Here is a 19,152-nt window from a genome sequence, read left to right as displayed (position 1 = left end):
AGTGGGGGGGGCAGTGGCTGGCGGGACTGCAGGGGGCCTGACAGCAGGTCACAGCTGTAGTCACCGGCCCTGCCCCGCCCCACTGCAGGCACTTGTCTGCCCCACGCTGGCTGCTCACGCGTGCGCCGGGCCTCCCTCTCACACCGGCGTGCCGGAAGCTTAGCCCAGCTTACTTCCGGTGCTGCCGTCAGAGAGACCAATTTTTTTTTTATAAATGAACTGGCCCTGGGCCTATGACCCACGAGGCCCAGGACGCCAACACCGGCAGTCCCCCCACTGTTGGCGGACCTGCACACAAATCACACACGCACACACAAAATCCCACACAGGGCTGCCAACAGAGGGGGTCTGTCGGTGTTGGCGTCCCTGGCCCCGTGGGTCAGGGGGCCCGGCCACGGCCGTGCCAGTTAAGAAAAAATAAAAAAACCGCTGCACCCGGTGCCGGGTCTCTTGGCAGCGCCGGAAGTCAGCTGGGCTAAGCATCCGGCGCGGCGGCGTGAGAGGGAGGCCCGGCGCGCGCACAAGGAGCCATTGTGGGATTGAGAGCTGCCTGCAGCGGGGCAGGGCCAGCAGCAACAGTCCCGCCACCGCCCCCCTCCCCCACCACCACACCCCTGCAGCCACTGGCAAACCGACCCCCATGCAGCCACCGGCCCACCTCCACCCCCCTGCAGCCACTGGCCCCACCTGAGATCATCCCCAAGGTAAGCCTGAATTTTATATGTATTGGGGGTGTATTTTATATTTGTATTGGGGGGTTGGGGTATTTTTTAGATGTATTGGGGGAAGTTGGTGTATATTTGTAGATGTATTGGGGGGGGGGTATATTTGTAGATGTATTGGGGGGGAGTGGGGTATATTTGTAGATGTATTGGGGGGGGAGTGGGGTATATTTGTAGATGTATTGGGGGGGGAGTGGGGTATATTTGTAGATGTATTGGGGGAGTGGGGTATATTTGTAGATGTAGTGGGGGGGAGTGGGGTATATTTGTAGATGTAGTAGGGGGGAGTGGGGTATATTTGTAGATGTAGTGGGGGGAGCGGGGTATATTTGTAGATGTATTGGGGGGGAGTAGGGTATATTTTTAGATGTATTAGGGTGGGGTGTATTTTTATATGTATTGGGGGGTTAAGTAAAAGTTATGCACTAAAAAAATATTTCCGTGGTAGGTGTGTTATGGGGTGTGGGGAGGGGGACATGATTTCTGTTGGCGGCCCTGATCCCACACATACACACACACAATCACACTCACAATCTCACACACACAATCAATCACACACACAATCAATCACACACACAATCAATCACACACACAATCCCACACACAAACACAATCACACACAATCCCACCCACACACAATAACAATCACACACAATCCCCCACACACACACAATCCCCCACACACACACAATCCCCCCCCACACACAATCCCCCCCACACACACAATCCCCCCCACACACACAATCCCCCCCACACACACACACAATCCCCCCTCTCCTTGCATCAGAATCTATCTGATTGGTTTACAGCCGTCACATTTATTTATTTATAAAATGTTTTACCAGGAAGTAATACATTGAGAGTTACCTCTCGTTTTCAAGTATGTCCTGGGCATAGTTAATATGGCAAATAATACATGGTTACAAATACAGTTACATAAATGAACAGGGAATACATTATATACAATACATTGCATGCACAGTTAGAGAAGATGTATATTATAAGCGTATGTAACAGTTACAGACCAGATTAAAATGTGAGACAGCCTTAGTTTTGAAAGAACTTAAACTGTTGGTGGATGTGAGAGTCTCCGGTAGGTTGTTCCAGTTTTGGGGTGCACGGTAAGAGAAGGAGGAGCGGCCGGATACTTTGTTGAGCCTTGGGACCATGAACAGTCTTTTGGAGTCAGTGAGTGAGACAGTCGCTGTAAAAATGAAATTCTACTGACTACAGAGATTCAGGTCGCTCCGTTGCGCCTACTATAAGCACATGCTACAGATTCAATGCATTTGTTTTGAAGCGACGTCGTGTCGCCGTCACTATAAGCGCGGCCTTAGTCACTCAGCTCTTAGTCATTTCCTTAATCTCTGCCGCGTTTGTCTTTGTTATTGTGTTAATACCATGCAAATTAAAATATTTGAAATTCCTATTGTGGACTTCATTAAAATGCAAAGACACATACCCATAAAGAAATGATGGTGTTTGTACAAGAACTAAAAAGCTCTTTCCACTCTGAGATGCAGAGCTTCCGCCGCAGCATCAGAAAGGAGATTGCGTCCATAGGAGACCACATTGTGGACTTGGAGGAGAAGGTGGATAACACCGCCCTTGCACAGGAGACTCAAACGCAAGATATCGAGGAATTAAAAACTCAAGTCAAAACTATTTTTGAAAAACTGGAGGATACGGAGAACCGGTCAAGACGCAATAACCTGCGGATCAGAGGTATCCAGAAGAAGTGGACAATGCCCAATTGGACGCATATCTCACTCGGCTTTTCATGTCCCTGTTACCCTAAACATCGGATGAAAAACTTCAGATGGACAGAGCCCATAGGCCTCCTAGACCGAAAGGCCTAGACCCAGCAAAGCCACGAAACGTGATCACATGCCTACACTATTTCCGTATTAAAGAGGAAATATTGAGAGCCGCTAGAACAACCCCAAAGATAGAGCAGGATAACGTTCCACTCCTCATCTTTCCGGACTTGGCTCAAATCACGCTGAATAAGCGGAGAATGTTCGCGCAGATCACCAATTCACTGCGGAACAATAAAATCCGCTATCGCTGGGGTTTCCCCTGCAAAATATTGTTCACTTACCAAGAGACGATGTACATTCTACTCTCACCAGAAGAAGGTGAGGAAAAACTACGATCATTGGGTCTACTCGAACCAGAGGATCCGGAGGCCTCTCAAAAGCCTCGTCATTCACCTAAGACACAACGCCAGGCATGGGTGAAAACACCAACCTCTGGGCGAGCAAAGACCCAAACCACTTGAAGAACTAGAGCTGGATACTTACTTAACACCCATTTAAGATGGCAGACAAGCCAAAACGTGGCCTGGACTTAAGGCTCTAATCGAGACGTGGCCCACTTCAGTAACCCACCTAAAAACTAACCAACGGTTGCGGTACCTGGAACACATCGACCAACTCGATCAAGTCACAACGACCACGACAACCTTCACATCAAGAAGTTACCGAGTTTTTAGTTTCTACGTTTCTAGAATGTACAAGTCCCAAAATCTAGGTTATTTCCTTGTTCATTGTGAAACTGTTCTCCCAAGTTACCCACAAGTTCGAGTCATTCAAAGTTTGATAACCAGTTTGAACTAACCCGAACACTTAAAGGGACTGACACACAATGTTTGTTTGGAACTGTTTTCTAGATAAAAGTGTATTTGTAATATAAGTCTATATGTTGCCTATAATAGAATTGATCTCCCAAAGTTCCGCTACCAATTCTCTATTACAGGTTAAAATATTAAAGGTTACGTTTTAGGTAACTTTTTCCATGTTATTTATCCCTCTCCCCCTGTAGACTACGAATGCAGAGTCTGCCAAACTATAGCTGCCAGTCAACCCTACTTAATGCTTCTAAAATTGAGAAAGGATATGTTGATGTAAACAGTTATAACGTTCAATGCCCCCCATTCTTGCTTTTATTTCCCTGATGTGTAAGATCACACACACAACCCACCCAGTACTCTTTGGGGTGATTTTGTTTTCCCTTTTCGAAAGCTTAGCTCCTAAACAAAGGAGCACTGCGGCGTCGAGCCACTGGGCCACTGCCCGCCCCCCTCACGTTCATTTAACCTGCGAGTGCGAGATACTCGCACCACGGTTCCCACTATGGCTGGTCCCCCCAAACAATGTTTGGAAGCCGCGGTCCTCGGTTTACCCCTCCCCTCCCTCTCTATCCCTCCCTCCTCCAAGTTTTGCCACTACCATGTAATAATATGTATATCTCTTGTTGTATATGTTCTCATACCAGATCGTTTCCGAAGACGGATGTACCGACTCTTCAACTATATTTAAGTTATCACTCTGTTCATTTGTATTATAGAATCTTGAACCACCACCATGCCGATTAATATAATATCCCAAAACACCAAGGGCTTAAACACCCCCCGAAAGAGACGTATTGCCCTTTCGGAAGCCAAAAGACTGGCAGAAGATATAATCTTGCTACAAGAAACTCATTTGAAAAAGGAGGATCAGTCACTGCTGTTCAGCAATGACTACCCCCTAGTCTACCACTCATCAGCTCCCACGAAAAAAAATTACGTAGCTACACTTTTCCATAAAAATTTAAACTTCAAAGTAGATAAAATTAAAAGTGATCTTGCTGGGAGAATTCTAATCATTACAGGGTCACTGGGCTCCACTGATATAACAATAGTCAACACTTATGCACTTAACGAAAATCAAGAATCCTTTTTCCAGGAACTAACAAATTTAATTCTCTCTGTCCAGAAAGGCCTTTTAATTTTAGCAAGAGATCTAAATGCAATTATGGACCCAAATCTAGATAAATCTCCCAGGCCCCCCCCCCCCCCAAAAAAAATAGTTCCCTCTACTCGGGGACTTGTATCTATGACCAAGGATCTATTGTTGGTAGACTCCTGGAGATTAGTTAATAGCAATGTAAAGGATTTCTCCTTTTTCTCTCACCCCCATAATAGCTATTCTCGAATCGACTATATTCTAATAGACCAACAAATTAGTGATAATATTTCCTCAGCAGTAATTGCCCCCTCTGCTTGGTCGGACCACTCTACGCTTATAACCAAATTGGCTGGCCTCACTTCCAAAATTTCATGGTCCTTGAATGAATCCCTACTACTGAACCCACAAAATCTCCAACTAATAGAAAAAGAACTGGCCTCTTTTACCCTTTGGGAGGCCCACAAATCAGTGATAAGAGGCAAATTGATTGCCCTGGCTTCTCAGGAAAAAAAACAAAAAAACAAAACAAATTGAAACACTAACACAAAAACTATCAGAACTAGAATTTATTCACAAGTCAACCCCATCTCGAAAAAACTACAGGCAGATAATCTCAGTGAGGGGCGAACTAAACCTTTTGCTGGTGTCAAACGCAGAAAGAGCTATAAGATGGTCCCAACAGAAATATTATGAAAAAAGTAATAAAGCAGATAGAATGCTGGCACGCAAATTAAAGCAAAAACAAGCTAAAGCTAAAATTCATAACATCCACACTAAAAATGGCTCAGTATCCCACAATCCCAAAATTATAAGCGACGCTTTTAAGGACTATTACACATCCCTATACAACCTACCAGGCCCAATGGGAGACTCGGCTAAAAACAAAAGAGCAATAAAGATTTGAAATTATCTAGCAGAATGCCGACTCCCCACTCTAGACCCGAACGATATCATAAACCTCGAAAAATCTATAGAGCCCCTGGAAATTATGGACGCCATAAAATCCCTGAAAATTGGGAAGGCCCCTGGTCCGGATGGATTTTCTAATCTTTATTACAAGAAATATTCCGCAATGCTCCTCCCATTTCTTACCAAAGTATTTAATGAGATGCTACTAGGCCTTCCCCCTCCTAGGGATATGCTTCGCGCTACCATAGTGGTAATCCCAAAAGAGGGGAAAGATCCTCTGCTGTGCTCCAACTACAGACCTATCTCATTGTTAAATACTGATCTAAAACTTTATGCAAAGATCTTAGCCAACAGATTAAATAATATCCTCCCTAAACTGGTTCATCCGGACCAGGTGGGATTCGTCCTGGGCAGACAAGCCCTTGACAACACTAGGAGGACAGTGAATCTAATACACGTAGCACAAAACACAAAGTGCCCATCTCTTTTACTCTCTTTAGACGCAGAAAAAGCGTTCGATCGATTAGACTGGCAGTTTATGTCAGCTACGCTTTCGCAGATGGGATTCACAGCCAAAATACTAAATAGCATAAACACACTATAATCCACACCAACGGCCATGGTGAGGACGAACAACTCCCTATCTGATCCCTTTTCAATATCAAATGGAACTAGACAGGGTTGTCCGCTCTCACCTCTGTTTACCTTAGCCATAGAACCATTAGCATGCCGGATAAGGATGAACCCCAATATTGCGTGTATTCCTGTTGGTCAGGAAGAATTCAAAATAGCTCTTTTTGCGGATGATATACTATTGACGGTCTCAAAACCTCTTACATCCCTCCCTAACCTTTCTCATGATCTATCAGAATTCGGCGCCCTTTCAGGATATAAAATGAATCATTCCAAATCCATGGCCCTTAGTTTAAATCTCCCTAAAGAATTAGTAAAATTACTCCAACTAAATTTCGACTTTAAATGGAACTCGAACCATATTAAATATCTAGGGGTCCAATTAAAAAAAGATTACCCGACTTTATACAACGCAAATTTTAAACCCTTTTTCGACCAGATAGCTAAGGTTTTAACCACTTGGAATCCATATATAATATCCTGGTTTGGGAGAAGAACTACCATTAAAATGAATATTTTACCTAGACTCCTCTATCTCTTCCAAACTATCCCGGTTAAAATTTGTCAGAAAGACCTAAATAATCTAGAAGAAAATTTTGAAGTTTGTCTGGCAAAATAGGCGACCCAGAGTTCGTAAAGATATTCTCTATCAATCCAAATCAGAAGGACGCTTAACTCTCCCGAACTTACAAAACTACTATAGATCCGCACAGCTAGGGCAACTCATTAGCTGGCACTCAAACCCAACCGAGAGGAGGTGGGTTGAGATAGAGGACCTAGTTTGTTCCCCATGTAAAATAAAAAATCTTCTCTGGCTCAACAAAAAGTCTAGACCATCTGAGATCTACAAGAACCCGGTGATATCCTTTGCCTGTAATCTCTGGGACTCCCTCAAAACCAAGTTCCAACTAACCGATTCTCCTCCCCTATGCAACCACTATTCTCGGACCCCTTCCTTCCTTTTTACACAGGAAACCCGCACTCCCATACCTGGATTCAAAAAGGACTCACAAGAGTCAAGGATATCCTCACCCAAGGGAAAGTCCCCCCATTCGCATCGCTACAAACAAACCCTGATATACCCTCCTCCGAATTCTTCAGATTTCTCCAGGTTAGGCACTATATCCAATCAATATATAAGCCAAGTCAACCCCATGCTTTAACTTTGTATGAGGACTGGTGTCTACACCAACCCCACACAAAGGGCATCTTCTCCAGAATATATCACAGTTTATCCTCTATCAAGAACAACCAAACCCCCGATAAATATATGGTTTCCTGGGAAAGGGATCTTAACGACTGTATAGATCTCGATACCTGGACAGACATCTGGGAAGCTGCTTCCAAAAATTCATCATGCGTTGTAATTAAGGAGAATATTTACAAGTTAATATTCAGATGGAATATGACTCCTGCCAGGCTGCACTCTTTTCTCCCAGGCGTTTCCCCTTGTAACGACCGGGGAGTCACGCCGCCCTCGGCGTGCTCCCCACTTACCCGCGGTTCCGCCGGGCTCTCCCGCGCCTCGCAGTGATTCTTCCTCCAGTACGCCGATCGCCATCTTGCCCAGGCGCGCGCGCGTCAGCGCTCCCCTTCTAGTGCCGGGTCTGGGCGTGTGCCCGGTGCACAGAGGCGCGGCCACACGGAGGTGCTCCAGTCTCTTCGGCCGAGTTTGCTCTTAACTCCCTTCGCAATGACTCCACTCAAGAATCTCCCTTCTTTATAAATTGTGGCTTTCATCCTTCCCGTTTACCCTTCTCCCCTCTATCCTCAGGAGTACCAGCGGATGACAAGCGCATCTCCCGGCTGAAAGACTTATGGAGGAGGATTCAGGAGAATTTAAAGGTGGCCACAGGGAGACAGAAACTCCAGGCAGACCGCCTTCGACGCCAGGTCCCGGAGTTCGCTCCAGGAGACAGGGTTTGGCTTTCTTCCAGGAATATACGACTAAAGATTCCTACCATGAAGCTAGCACCCAAGTTCCTCGGTCCCTTTCCCGTGGTTAGGAGGATTAATCCTGTGGCTTATCGTCTGCGTAGGAATCCCTCCAAGCCATGTCATGGACGCCCAGAGGTCGCCCCTGAAGGGGGGGGGGGGTACTGTAACGACCGGGGAGTCATGCCACCCTCGGCATGCTCCTCACTTACCCGCGGTTCCGCCGGGCTCTCCCGCGCCTCGCAGTGATTCTTCCTCCAGGATGCCGATCGCCATCTTGCCCAGGCGCGCGCGCACGTCAGCGCTCCCCTTCTAGTGCCGGGTCTGGCCGTGTGCCCGGTCACGCGCCCGCAGGTGCGGCCACACGGAGGCTCGGCCACACGGAGGCGCTCCAGCCTCTTAAAGGCACATCTCCTCTTTTTAATGCTGCAATAAAATGTTCCCTTTCCTCTAGTCCCTCCTCCAGGAGCTCCTCTGGACCTATCCCTGTCTCAGCCTGGCCCATTCACACACCCCCACCTTGCTACTCTGCCATTGGACCCTCTTGCCTATATATACCCTGCAACTTCATTAACTCGTCGGCTGAGCATAGAACCAGTTGTTCTCATCACTCTCTGCCTCCCTAGTCCTGTCTTGTCCTGTCTTGTTTTGCAGTCTTCCTCGTGTACCAAACCGGCTTCCTCTACGACTATCCGCACCTCTGGCATCCCGAACTTGGCATACGGCAATACGACTCTCCGCACCACTGGCACCCCGAACCCGGCAAACGGTAAACGATTACGTCCCTCTCTCTAACCCCCGGACTTGGCGAACAGCACCCTCTACCATCCGTACCTCTCCTGCCCCGACTCGGACTCCCAGACCACTCTACTCTCAAGATGTGCCCTCATGGTTGTGGGTGGCGTAATATCCTATCCCACTTCAGCACCGCGGTCCCGCCTCGTTTGTGGTGAGCTCGTCTTGACACCCCTCTGTGCTGGCGCGGTTGTGGTGACGTGGGGAATATACTGCGCATATTCTGGTCATGCCCCAAAATGCAACAAACATGGACGGAAGTGTTCACCTTAATACACAAGATACTAGAAATCTCTGTCCCACACGACCCAGTATATATATTACTAGGAAAACCAATGGCTAATATCTCCAAAAAAAAAGCTAGAGTAATATCCCAAATTTTAAACGCTACACGGTGTACAATTGCCAAAAAGTGGAAACAACCGGCCCCCCCATCCTTAAATCAAATAAACAACAAAATTTGGCATATAGTCTATATGGAAAAACTCTCAGCCTATCTGAACGGCTCTACCTCGCAATTCTCTGATATTTGGGCTCCTTGGTTCCGTCATGCAGGTATATCCCCATATATAGACTAGAATACTTTGAACAGAGTGATACATGTGATATTTAAATTGTTGAATACTGTACGATATTGGTACAAATGCTACCCCTTTCCCCCCCGCCCCCCCCGATCTCCCTCTTCTCCACTGTTCCACAACCAGTTTATTTGTATTACTGTATCCCCCTTTTTTTTGTGTAGTATGTTATGCTTACCTCATTTTGTATGTTTGAAAATGCTCAATAAAAATGTAAGTAATAAAAAAAAAATGCAAAGATACAGGTAATATGCTCTTACGGTCAGGACCGCATTCAGCGCTGCACAAAAACACAAAATGTAATCTCCCCTAAAAGATGAGCATAGAGCCCATGACATAGCCCCCAGATTACAGGTGCACCGATGAGTATTCTAAAACTTGCCTTGGAAAATCTGGGGCTATCACCAACAAGACCCAGGTACATGTTGGGTACATGCTGCAACATTTCAGTAACATTTCTGCAGAAAGACTGATGGCCCATCGGATTAACACAGCAGGGGTCTCTGGCAGTTCCATTCCGTTTGAATAATTGCCCCAGATTTTCCAAGGCATGTTTTAGAATACTCGTTGGCGCACCTGTACATAGGTAGGGTGACCAGATGTCCCAGTTTATCCAGGATAGTCCCAGTTTTTAGGGTTATTTCCCGACTTTTTGGGGTGCTGTCCCGGTTTTTGAATTCTGCTGGCCGCACATGCGCGATTGGCACTTCTCGGCTGCTCATGCACAATCGACGTTTGCTGGTCACTCATGCGCGACCGGCAAGCTCCAATCGTGCGTGCACGTCAGTGACCAGAAAACACTGATTGCACATGCACGGTCGGCAAGTGCCGATCACGCATGCAGTGGTCGGCAAGCATTCTTCTGCATGCGCAGTCGGCAAGTGCTGACTGTGCAAGCGTGCCATTTGTCCCGCTTTTTGCCGGGACAAATATGGCCACCCTAATCACCTAATCTTGCAACCATGAAGTGCCAGAACCCATGCCATGGCGGCTACAGTACAAAGTACTAGTGACCACACCTCATAATATCTCTCAGTAGACACCAGAGGAACCCCAAGTTGTCTCTGCATCATTGTTTATTTACTGTATTTACAGATGTGGCAGGCATTATTACAACCGTTAATGCGATGTAATGCACAAAATCATACGTTAAATAATACATTTGTTATCTCCTTAACCATTGTTTTCAATAGCACCATTGTTAAATAACGTGCCCATGTAAATGCAATGCATCATATTAAAGGGTGCAGTAATGTCTGCTACATCTGTATATTAGAAAACAGTATGTCAAAATCAGTTTAAAATTACTTTGGGACCACCTCTCTCTTAGATTAAAAAAAAAATATTAACTATTAACTAGTAGCCCTTGTACCCCTGGGGTACTGCAACTACCTGTGCTGCTGTCACCTGTTCGGCTAACAAGAGGCCTGAGCCTCCGCCACTGGGAGCCTGGGGTGTACTTATACACGGTGCAGTGCCTCCACGGGCGAGGGATCCCAACATGGTGGGAGTGTTCCTCACCAGAAGGGGTGAGTATCAGGGGGGGTGGTATATATTTTGACTGTTTTCATGTGTTTGGTAGCCTTCACCTTGAGAAAGGCAGTATTTGAGTGCCGAAACGTTGGACTTTATGGCATATTAAACCTCCTTTTGAGTAAGACCGTGTGCCTGCTTCTTCTTCTTTGTACCCTCACCAGAACCAACATACACAGTAAATACACTCACAGTTGAATAAGAAGAGTATTTACTAAGCACAATAATAATAACCTTTTTACATAGACATCATTGCATCATTCATCATGGTACCACCCCACGTGTCAATCATTGCAATACCCTCAGTTCTTTCTGTAGCAATGTGCTTGGGCACTTAACCCCTGAGTGTCCACAAACAATAGTGTACGTGTGAGGGATAGCGCTTCCCTGTGTTGGGGCCCGGTGGTGCACTTAATATACCTCCCTGGTCATAGTCCTGACCATGATAATCATCAGTATCAGCAACTCTGCAACGTGGTCCAGCTGCGTGACGCACTGCTCCTTGCAGGAATGATTCCACCGTCTGACTGCTCTGGGGAGGGATCCCCAGCCGGATGATTCTTGGAGGACAGTCTCTACTATTGAGTCCAGATATCCTTTCAGCTATTAAGCTGCACTGGCATTCAGGCACTGTCCTGCAGCATATCTCTCTCTCTATTGATATAGTGAAGGAGTCCCTATCTTAAGGCCTTTCCCTGTATCATACACTTAGATTCTCTACCGTGTCTCAAGGGACTAACTGGGCCCTGGGGGTATACAATACAGAAAAATACCAGGATTAGCGCCTAGGTGTAGATGTACAAATGATGATACAATAATCAATGGAACAGTGACACCCAATGGTGGCAAGCGATAAAACGGAAAAATCAAATGCCCACCCAACCTCTCTGCCTATTACTGTCTATTTTAACTGCTGCATTGTATGTGTGCACTTGTGAAGTGCTTTTATTTGATTAAATTTTCGTACAGACTGCGCTATGGTGTTTTTCCGTTTCCTGTCAGTGCACCCTATCCTTCCATCCTGCTATTCAGAGGGTCCTCCACGTGGGACCACTGTTCCTGCACACTTTGTGTGTGATATGCTAGACTCACTGTTATACATGTGGGTAGAATGTGTGCGGATTACTGCGTTTGAACTGCTGACTTTGTATTACAGTGCTGTACTATTTTTTTCCAATTTTTTCTCTTGCATATGTGGTTACCCGCTCCCTTACTACATCCATCCCTGGGGGTATACCTCTGACATAGTCCTTGGAGCACAGCTCCGTGGACACTACCTGCTCCTTCAGGATCCAGGTCTTGACTCTCCGTTTCCTGTCCCAGCAGGCAGTACTCTTTCCTCCCTTCAGAAGCAATCCAGCCATTCCATTGGCTATCGTACATCACCTGGCAGCGTCTCCCTAAGCATCATGGGAGTTGTAGTCTCTCTGCTGCACACTTAACATTGAGACCGCGTGCGCATAGTAGACAGCGCCTGCGCGACTCCAATGGCCGCCACAGGGTGCCCTTCGCATGCCTGAACCAGCAAGGACCCCTATCTTACAAACTGCACTCCTGAGCGTGCGCACACACAACATGGCGTCGCCCTGCCAGCAACATCCCCATTAGTGCGGGAGAGGAGAGTGAAAACAGGAGAGCGGGGGGGGGGGGGGGACCGGAGTGGACCTGGCTACATAAACAAACAGAAATTTGCTGAATTTCTTCTTTTCTAAAAGCAGACACATTTTGAAAAGGCATATTACATACTGCATTGCAAAGTTTGAACAAAATGATATTTTTTTGCATAATAAGTTATTTTCCGCTTTGGGAACCCCCATGTTCTTGAGATACTTCCCATTTAAGTTACCAGGTTTAAATCTCCCTCCGGGGGGGGGGGGGGGGGTTGGGGGAGGATGGTAGCAGGGGGGTGGTAGCAGGGGAGGAATGGCAGCCAAATCGCAAGCCAAAAGGAAAGTCAAGGTCATCGATTGCGGCTTCCTATTGTATGGTCATTAAAATCACCTTTTAACAGGAACGTAATGGCAGTAGCTTAACCGTTAAGTATTTTGAGAACTAGGGGGCCAGGAGCCAAACACAGTTCAGCTCTGAATGACCCTCCATATTCCATCTAGTTAGGTAGGACTACTGCTTTAATTTTAGCATATTAATTAGACGGGGCCAAAAGCTACACCACAAAACTGACAGAAATTGTTGTTTAAAGATTATGTTGCAAAAATGTGAAACATTCTTTGGCCACGCACATGGTAACTAACCCACGGCAGTGAAAATATTAAATATTTAAAATTCACTATATGCTAAACCAGTTTTGAAAGGAAAACACTGCGGGTGGTCCCTTTAATCAAAATAAGAGCAGAAAGAAAATCATGTATAAACAGGACTGAACCTTTGATTAAATACAGGATTTGTTTAGTGATTTCATATGTTTAGTCAAATTGAATGAAAATAACAGTCTGGGCACATAAAAGTCATACATCAAAAGCCTGTGCAATAAAGATTATTATGCATCTGCACTATACCGTGTAGACATATATAGCAGGCTATAAAAAATAATGAACAATGTATTATACCTTGTGCTTTTGTTTTTTAGCCACAAGACACAATGAATATGTAGTATTAAGAAGTGAGAGAAAAAAGGAAATGGGATGGTTTGTGCATACACTACAAAAGGACAAAAAGAGACTGCACTCGGAAATTAATTTAGTTGCAAAAAATATATTAGAAAGATTACAATTTAAAAAAGCAAAAAAATCTAAATCGTAAAAGAAAAACGTAGGGCATAAACAGAAAATAGAAAACCATACAAAGGATAATCACACAGAAAAATATAGTCACTGTGATGGTGAGGGGGTAACCAGGCTATTAATAAAAGGTCAAGCACTGTTTTGGTTACCCCTGACCCGAGTACAAGGGTTCAAGAGAGTCAGCTCTTGAATCCAGTAACTGTGTATTCATAACCTGTAATTTACGACAATAAAGATTTTCTGTGTTTTTACCTTTCATGGGATGCCAGCGAGCAGGGAGTGCTAGGGAATGATTTTCAAGGGGGTTTTTTGTCCAGAATAGTTGGGGTCCAGAATTGTCAGTTCCCCTAAAAATGTACCCAGGAATCATGCCTGATTCTCGGATACATGTAAACACATTGTCCCGGCAATATCTCCCCTTGAAAACGCTTGAGTGCCTTAACGCAGCGGTGCGCAAAGTGGGGGGCGCGACCCCCAGGGGGGGCATGAGATTGTGCTGGGGGGGGCGCGGGCAGTTGCAGAGGCCCCGCGCTCTTCCCCCAGGCATTTAAATTAAATGCCAGGGGATCGCGTGAGGTCCCTGCAACTATTTACTTACCGGGATTCAGCCGTCTGTGTTGCGTCGCCATGGCAACGCGGCGTCAATAGACGCCGCGGCACCATGTGACCTGACGTCACATGCCCACGCAGCGTCATCTGACGCGGCTGAAGGAAGGCAGGGGGGCGCGAGAGCCGGGGGCAGAGAGACAGGGGGGCGCAGCACAAAAAGTTTGCGCTCCCCTGCCTTAACGCTAGGGTTCCCTGCTTCAGCATAGCCCAGAAAGGTAAATGGGGCAAAGGGATGAAAAGTGTGACTAACTATAAGGGGGTCCCTAGGTTAAGGGGGATACCCCCAGTTAATGCCCAGGCAGCTCAGAACCTGTATCTGGGTTCTTGGGTGCTCCAACTGTGGATAAAGTTGTGAGGAGACTCTCAGAGTTCAGTCCAAGTCCAGTAGATAGTGTGTGGGGAATAAGGACTGATAGAAATAAAAGTGCATCTTTCTATTCCATTACCCAAAGACTTAGACAGGTATAGAGATATATTTTATTTAATACTGTAATAGTGCTGGTATGTACTGTTGTACAATGTATGTGATCTGGAACTTTCAGAACCGATGCCCACACAGACTGCCAGGGCTAAGAAGTTGGTGCCATTAAATCTAATGGACATCGGAGTTCAAAGAAGCCATAGGATGCCAGAGGTGTGAAAGCCATTTGGGTAGCAGGGAAGGGCTCAAGTACCCACGTTCTGGGAACAATAGCAGTCGTCCGGGCTGCCATTTATTCTGCCAGGCCTGGAGGACCCTGACCCAGCAGTTGGCATGAGATTGCCACCTCCAACCCTGGCTATCTTGAGCATGTCCCTTGGCAATTTCAGATTCTCCACTGACCTGACTTTCTAGACCAGCTTGGCTCTAATTGGCTACTGAGAAGGTACCACACGCTAATTGGCTGTAGTATTTTGTGAATGAAATTCCAAATACTATAAGAAACGTCTGAGCCAATCAGGTTTGAGATTTCCAACAGCAGAAGTGTGGGCGAGCTTTCAAAGATGCTCATGCGCGAATAGCAGAGCAACCAGCTTCGATTTTCAAGCTGCAAAGTCTGTCCACCAGAGACTAAGTCCCGTTTTTAGCGCCCAAGTTCTAATAATTGAACGTAGCAGTCGTGGCTGAAACTACAATTTTAGTTACAGGAGTTTTAGTACTATCCCCCAGTTAAAAAGAGTCCAAATTCTCAGAAGAGAAGGGAGCGGTGGCGTGTGGAACTTCACGCCAATTTGGGAACCGGAGGATTTCGGGCTAAGCCCCGGTCAGGGGGAAAATCTTATTTAGAGTTCCCTGCACCTAGAACAGTCTAGTTTTCAACCCCCAGAACCCAGTAAGTGTGCTTTTCGTCTGTATTTTGTGTTTCATTGTGTGTATGCCAATTTCTGTGAATAAACAGCAATTTATTTAATTATCTTGTTTTGCTCAATGAATGATCCTGGTAAAGGTGTACAATCAACCTGGTCTTCCGTGACAGTCACAACACATTCCTTGGGTCAGGCTATGGCATATGCTTCCGGGTACATCAGACACCGCCGCAGGATTTCCAGTTCGTTTGCTGCTTGAAGCAACTGTTAAAGTACCGGGATAGTTTCAAGTCCTCCTGAAAAGAAATGGGATGGCATCTCACCCCACTTCAAGCACTGCATGTACAATAATACAGGATCAGGGACTTGAGTTGGAAAGGGTTGTTCAAATGTAATTAGTCAATATCTACTTACCAACTCATAGTTCACTTGCAGAAAACATGGAGTCACCACCTTAACAAGGCGAAAAAATAAATTAGATATGTTCTCATTATTTTCTTTCTACTTTAGCAGAATTGCTTGATTTCTACAGTAAATCTTGAGGTTTAATGAGAGAAAATATTTTGTAAATCATTTTTGACTAATCAGACAAACTGTAGCATGCATTTACCAGCTGTTTTATGACCCAATTATTTGTTAGACTAATACGTTAATATCCAATGTAATTGTGTTATGTTGCTTAAACTTCCTTCCTTAAACAAAGGAAACCTACTAAAACCAAGTAAAAGAAAAAATACTCTAATATTATGGATTTGTTTTTAAATAAATCACATAAAACAGATATAGTAAAGTCTATTAATGTAGCTATAATATCCCCAAAGGGTAACTCTTTAAATACTATAAATGTACAGAGGTGCCACTGCTAAAAATAATACTTTTGGCTAGTCTATTTGTTTGCTCTCCCCCCCCCCCCACACCCCACTTCTATTACATTGATGTAATGGACTTACAGCTCGTTCCCAACGAATGGATCATGTTACCAATTCTCCCCTTTTGAAAAGTAGGCTATGTAACATAATACACTCATACTATTTATTCAAAAATAAGTTGGCCTTATGTGAACAATCAGCCTCAACTCCAAACTCACTGGTCCCAGAACAGTCAGGATCTGGAATCAATCCATAGCACCTCTTTCTGAACAGAAACAGATGTTTACTGAGGCTGTCTAGCCTGCTTGCTTTGGAGCAGTATGTGTGTACATACATACATACATATACACACACAGTACAGTCTAGATACACCAGTTTGTGACCTTTGTTTGTTTTTTTATTTTTTTTTAACCTCAACAAGAAACTACATATCGTGGTTATTACATTATTAGTGATGGAGCTGGAATAGTAGCGGTGAGTAAATAAATACATGCTTTCACTAACACATACCAATATTTAAGGCTGAATTATTTATTACAGTTTAGATATTAAAAACATTTTTATTTGCTTGTGGTTTTGGAACTTTTTCCCTACACAAACATCACAGTATATATACAGGACTGGAAATATACACTGGAAATTCTCTAGCCAGCCAGAGGAACTAGCCACAGAAAGGATATTAAAACCCACAAAAAGGGTTTTCAATAATTATAAACATATTTGAAGACATATTCCATGGTATTTTCTTGTGTGCTATATCAGGGGGGCGTAAAACATTTTTCCCTGCGCCCCCCTGCCGGATGTCCTCCTCTCCGCGCGCCCCCTCCCTCCTCCTTATCTTGATTCCCGCCGTCTGGGCGTCATGACGTCACATTGCCGTAGCAACGTGACGTCACATGACCCCGCAGCGTCATTTGACACCGCGTCTCCAGATGCCGACTGAATCAAGGTAAGTATTGTTTACAGAGGCTCTGCAGCTCCCCCAATACGTAATTTAAGTGCCTTCGGGAAGCGCGCTGGGCCTCTGTAAACCATGCGCCCCCCGGCGGTAATCTCGCACCCCCCACTTTGCACACCGCTGTGCTATATTCTCGATCATGTGTACTGTTCTGCCTTCTCCCAAGCTGACACTTCTTCACCAACTTTGGGATAGATTTAATAGGCTCAGAGGTATCGGGACACCATACCTCGATCATGCATTAACTGGCATGAAGCATCAGAGTTGCCAGATTGCATTAAACACACTTGTTTAAAGAGAAGGAGAGAAGCTGTTGCAGAGATTGCAGACCCACTACCGGAAGTGACGGATCGCGACTAACCGGAAGTGACGTATCGGAGCTAACCGGAGGGGACAGGACAGCCCACCCGAGAGGGAGCTCCAGGCAGAGAGCCGAGAGGCGTCCTACACAAGGAACAGAGCTGACGGGACTAGTACACCCCAGAGGGATCCTAGGAGGTGGAGAGTCCCATGCAGCAGTGTCCCACGCAGGGTCCATATACCAGAGGTGGTGGGTGAGCCTGAAGCTAACAGCAATCTCTCCTCGGTCACTAAATTGTGATACACGCATTATTTACATGTTTTTATTGTAAGTGTTCATTTTTAAAAACCCTATAAAGTCACGTTTTAGACATTATTGGTCTGCACTATGGATATCTTTTCTCTTTTATATACACTGCTGCTATGCTGAGATCGGAAGTCTCCATATTCCTGGATTAGAAGCCCTCCTTGCACAGACCATTGGGTCACACTGCCTGTTTTTGACTTACATCTTGTAAGTAGGCCACACATACGAGCCACGATTCACCACAGATATATTATATAAGTTATCAAACTGTCTGCACTTAGATTGCTTTCTGTTTTATTTCCCTTTCATGCTCCCCCTGGATTGCAAACGGATATCGACGAATTATGGGACTAGTGGAACCAGTCCCTACCAGCTGGGTTTGAGCAGGGGGTTTTAATTCATTCATTTTTTCACGTTGTTTATCACGTCATCACTGTTTTACATCATTTGATTTTAATTATCACTCACTGTATATTATAAGTGTACACTAATAGAGTTAGCGCCCTCTTTTTCACTTTCACACGATACACACACACATCTATTTTCGGTTTTCAGGGAAGGTACTGTACCTATTTATTTTCAGATAGAAAATTAATATCTTAATGTGCATGTCAGCTTAGGCAGTCAGTATTTGCACAAATATTGGACCTTTCTAAATGTAAACTATGACAAAAAATGCCTGCACAACTAAAATAAAAATCATACCTTTGTCACAAAAAAAAAGCCTAATAAAGCACATATGAAAAATAGTTGAAGTATAACCAAGTAAACCAATAAGAATATTGAGGTGACAATGTGTAACTTTTTCTTTGTGTCTATGCAAAAACAACATGTGTGATTTTTTTTAAGCTTGTATTAGGTTAGGAAAATAATAAAAGCACAATTTAACCTTTTTAGTGATTGAAGATCCCACAAGGCATTACACTCATTCAGCTTTGGAAGACCTGTATAATGTATGTATGTCTTAATCTATATAGCTATCTCATATGCTTTGTAACCCTGTTTCCCCTATCCAATCTCACATAGGGTCTATCATGGGGAATCTTGTGCTGATTACTTATCTTAGTGTGGTGCAGACCTGCTGGTAACAGGGGGCCATGAGTCTCCAACATGATGTTACAGGGGGATGACAGAACAGGCTTCTGAGGTAGAACTGAGTGAGTACAGGTACAGCGCTTCCATCTCCTACAGATCCCCAAATTTGTGGGGAGGAACCCCTGGAGGAGAACTTCTCTCAACTTCTCC

At 45.0% G+C, this 19,152-nt stretch overlaps 1 protein-coding gene across 1 annotated transcript in view; it reads right to left on the bottom strand.

Moving 5' to 3' along the window:
• Positions 1-19,152, bottom strand: part of TNS3 (tensin 3) — a 458,389-nt gene that overhangs the window by 283,231 nt on the left and 156,006 nt on the right. Inside the window, exons 6-10 of the mRNA XM_075588602.1 lie at positions 15,888-15,926; positions 15,700-15,769; positions 3,125-3,186; positions 2,824-2,935; positions 2,185-2,342 (exon numbers count right to left, since the gene is read on the bottom strand). Coding sequence (XP_075444717.1) covers positions 2,185-2,342; positions 2,824-2,935; positions 3,125-3,186; positions 15,700-15,769; positions 15,888-15,926 — 441 coding nt within the window. The remainder of the gene's footprint in view (positions 1-2,184; positions 2,343-2,823; positions 2,936-3,124; positions 3,187-15,699; positions 15,770-15,887; positions 15,927-19,152) is intronic.

This window comes from Ascaphus truei, chromosome 2 (assembly GCF_040206685.1).
Source record: "Ascaphus truei isolate aAscTru1 chromosome 2, aAscTru1.hap1, whole genome shotgun sequence".
In the NCBI taxonomy this organism is placed as follows: Eukaryota; Metazoa; Chordata; class Amphibia; order Anura; family Ascaphidae; genus Ascaphus; species Ascaphus truei.
Note: the sequence above shows the minus strand (reverse complement) of the source record. Positions and strands in the feature narration are given on the sequence as shown.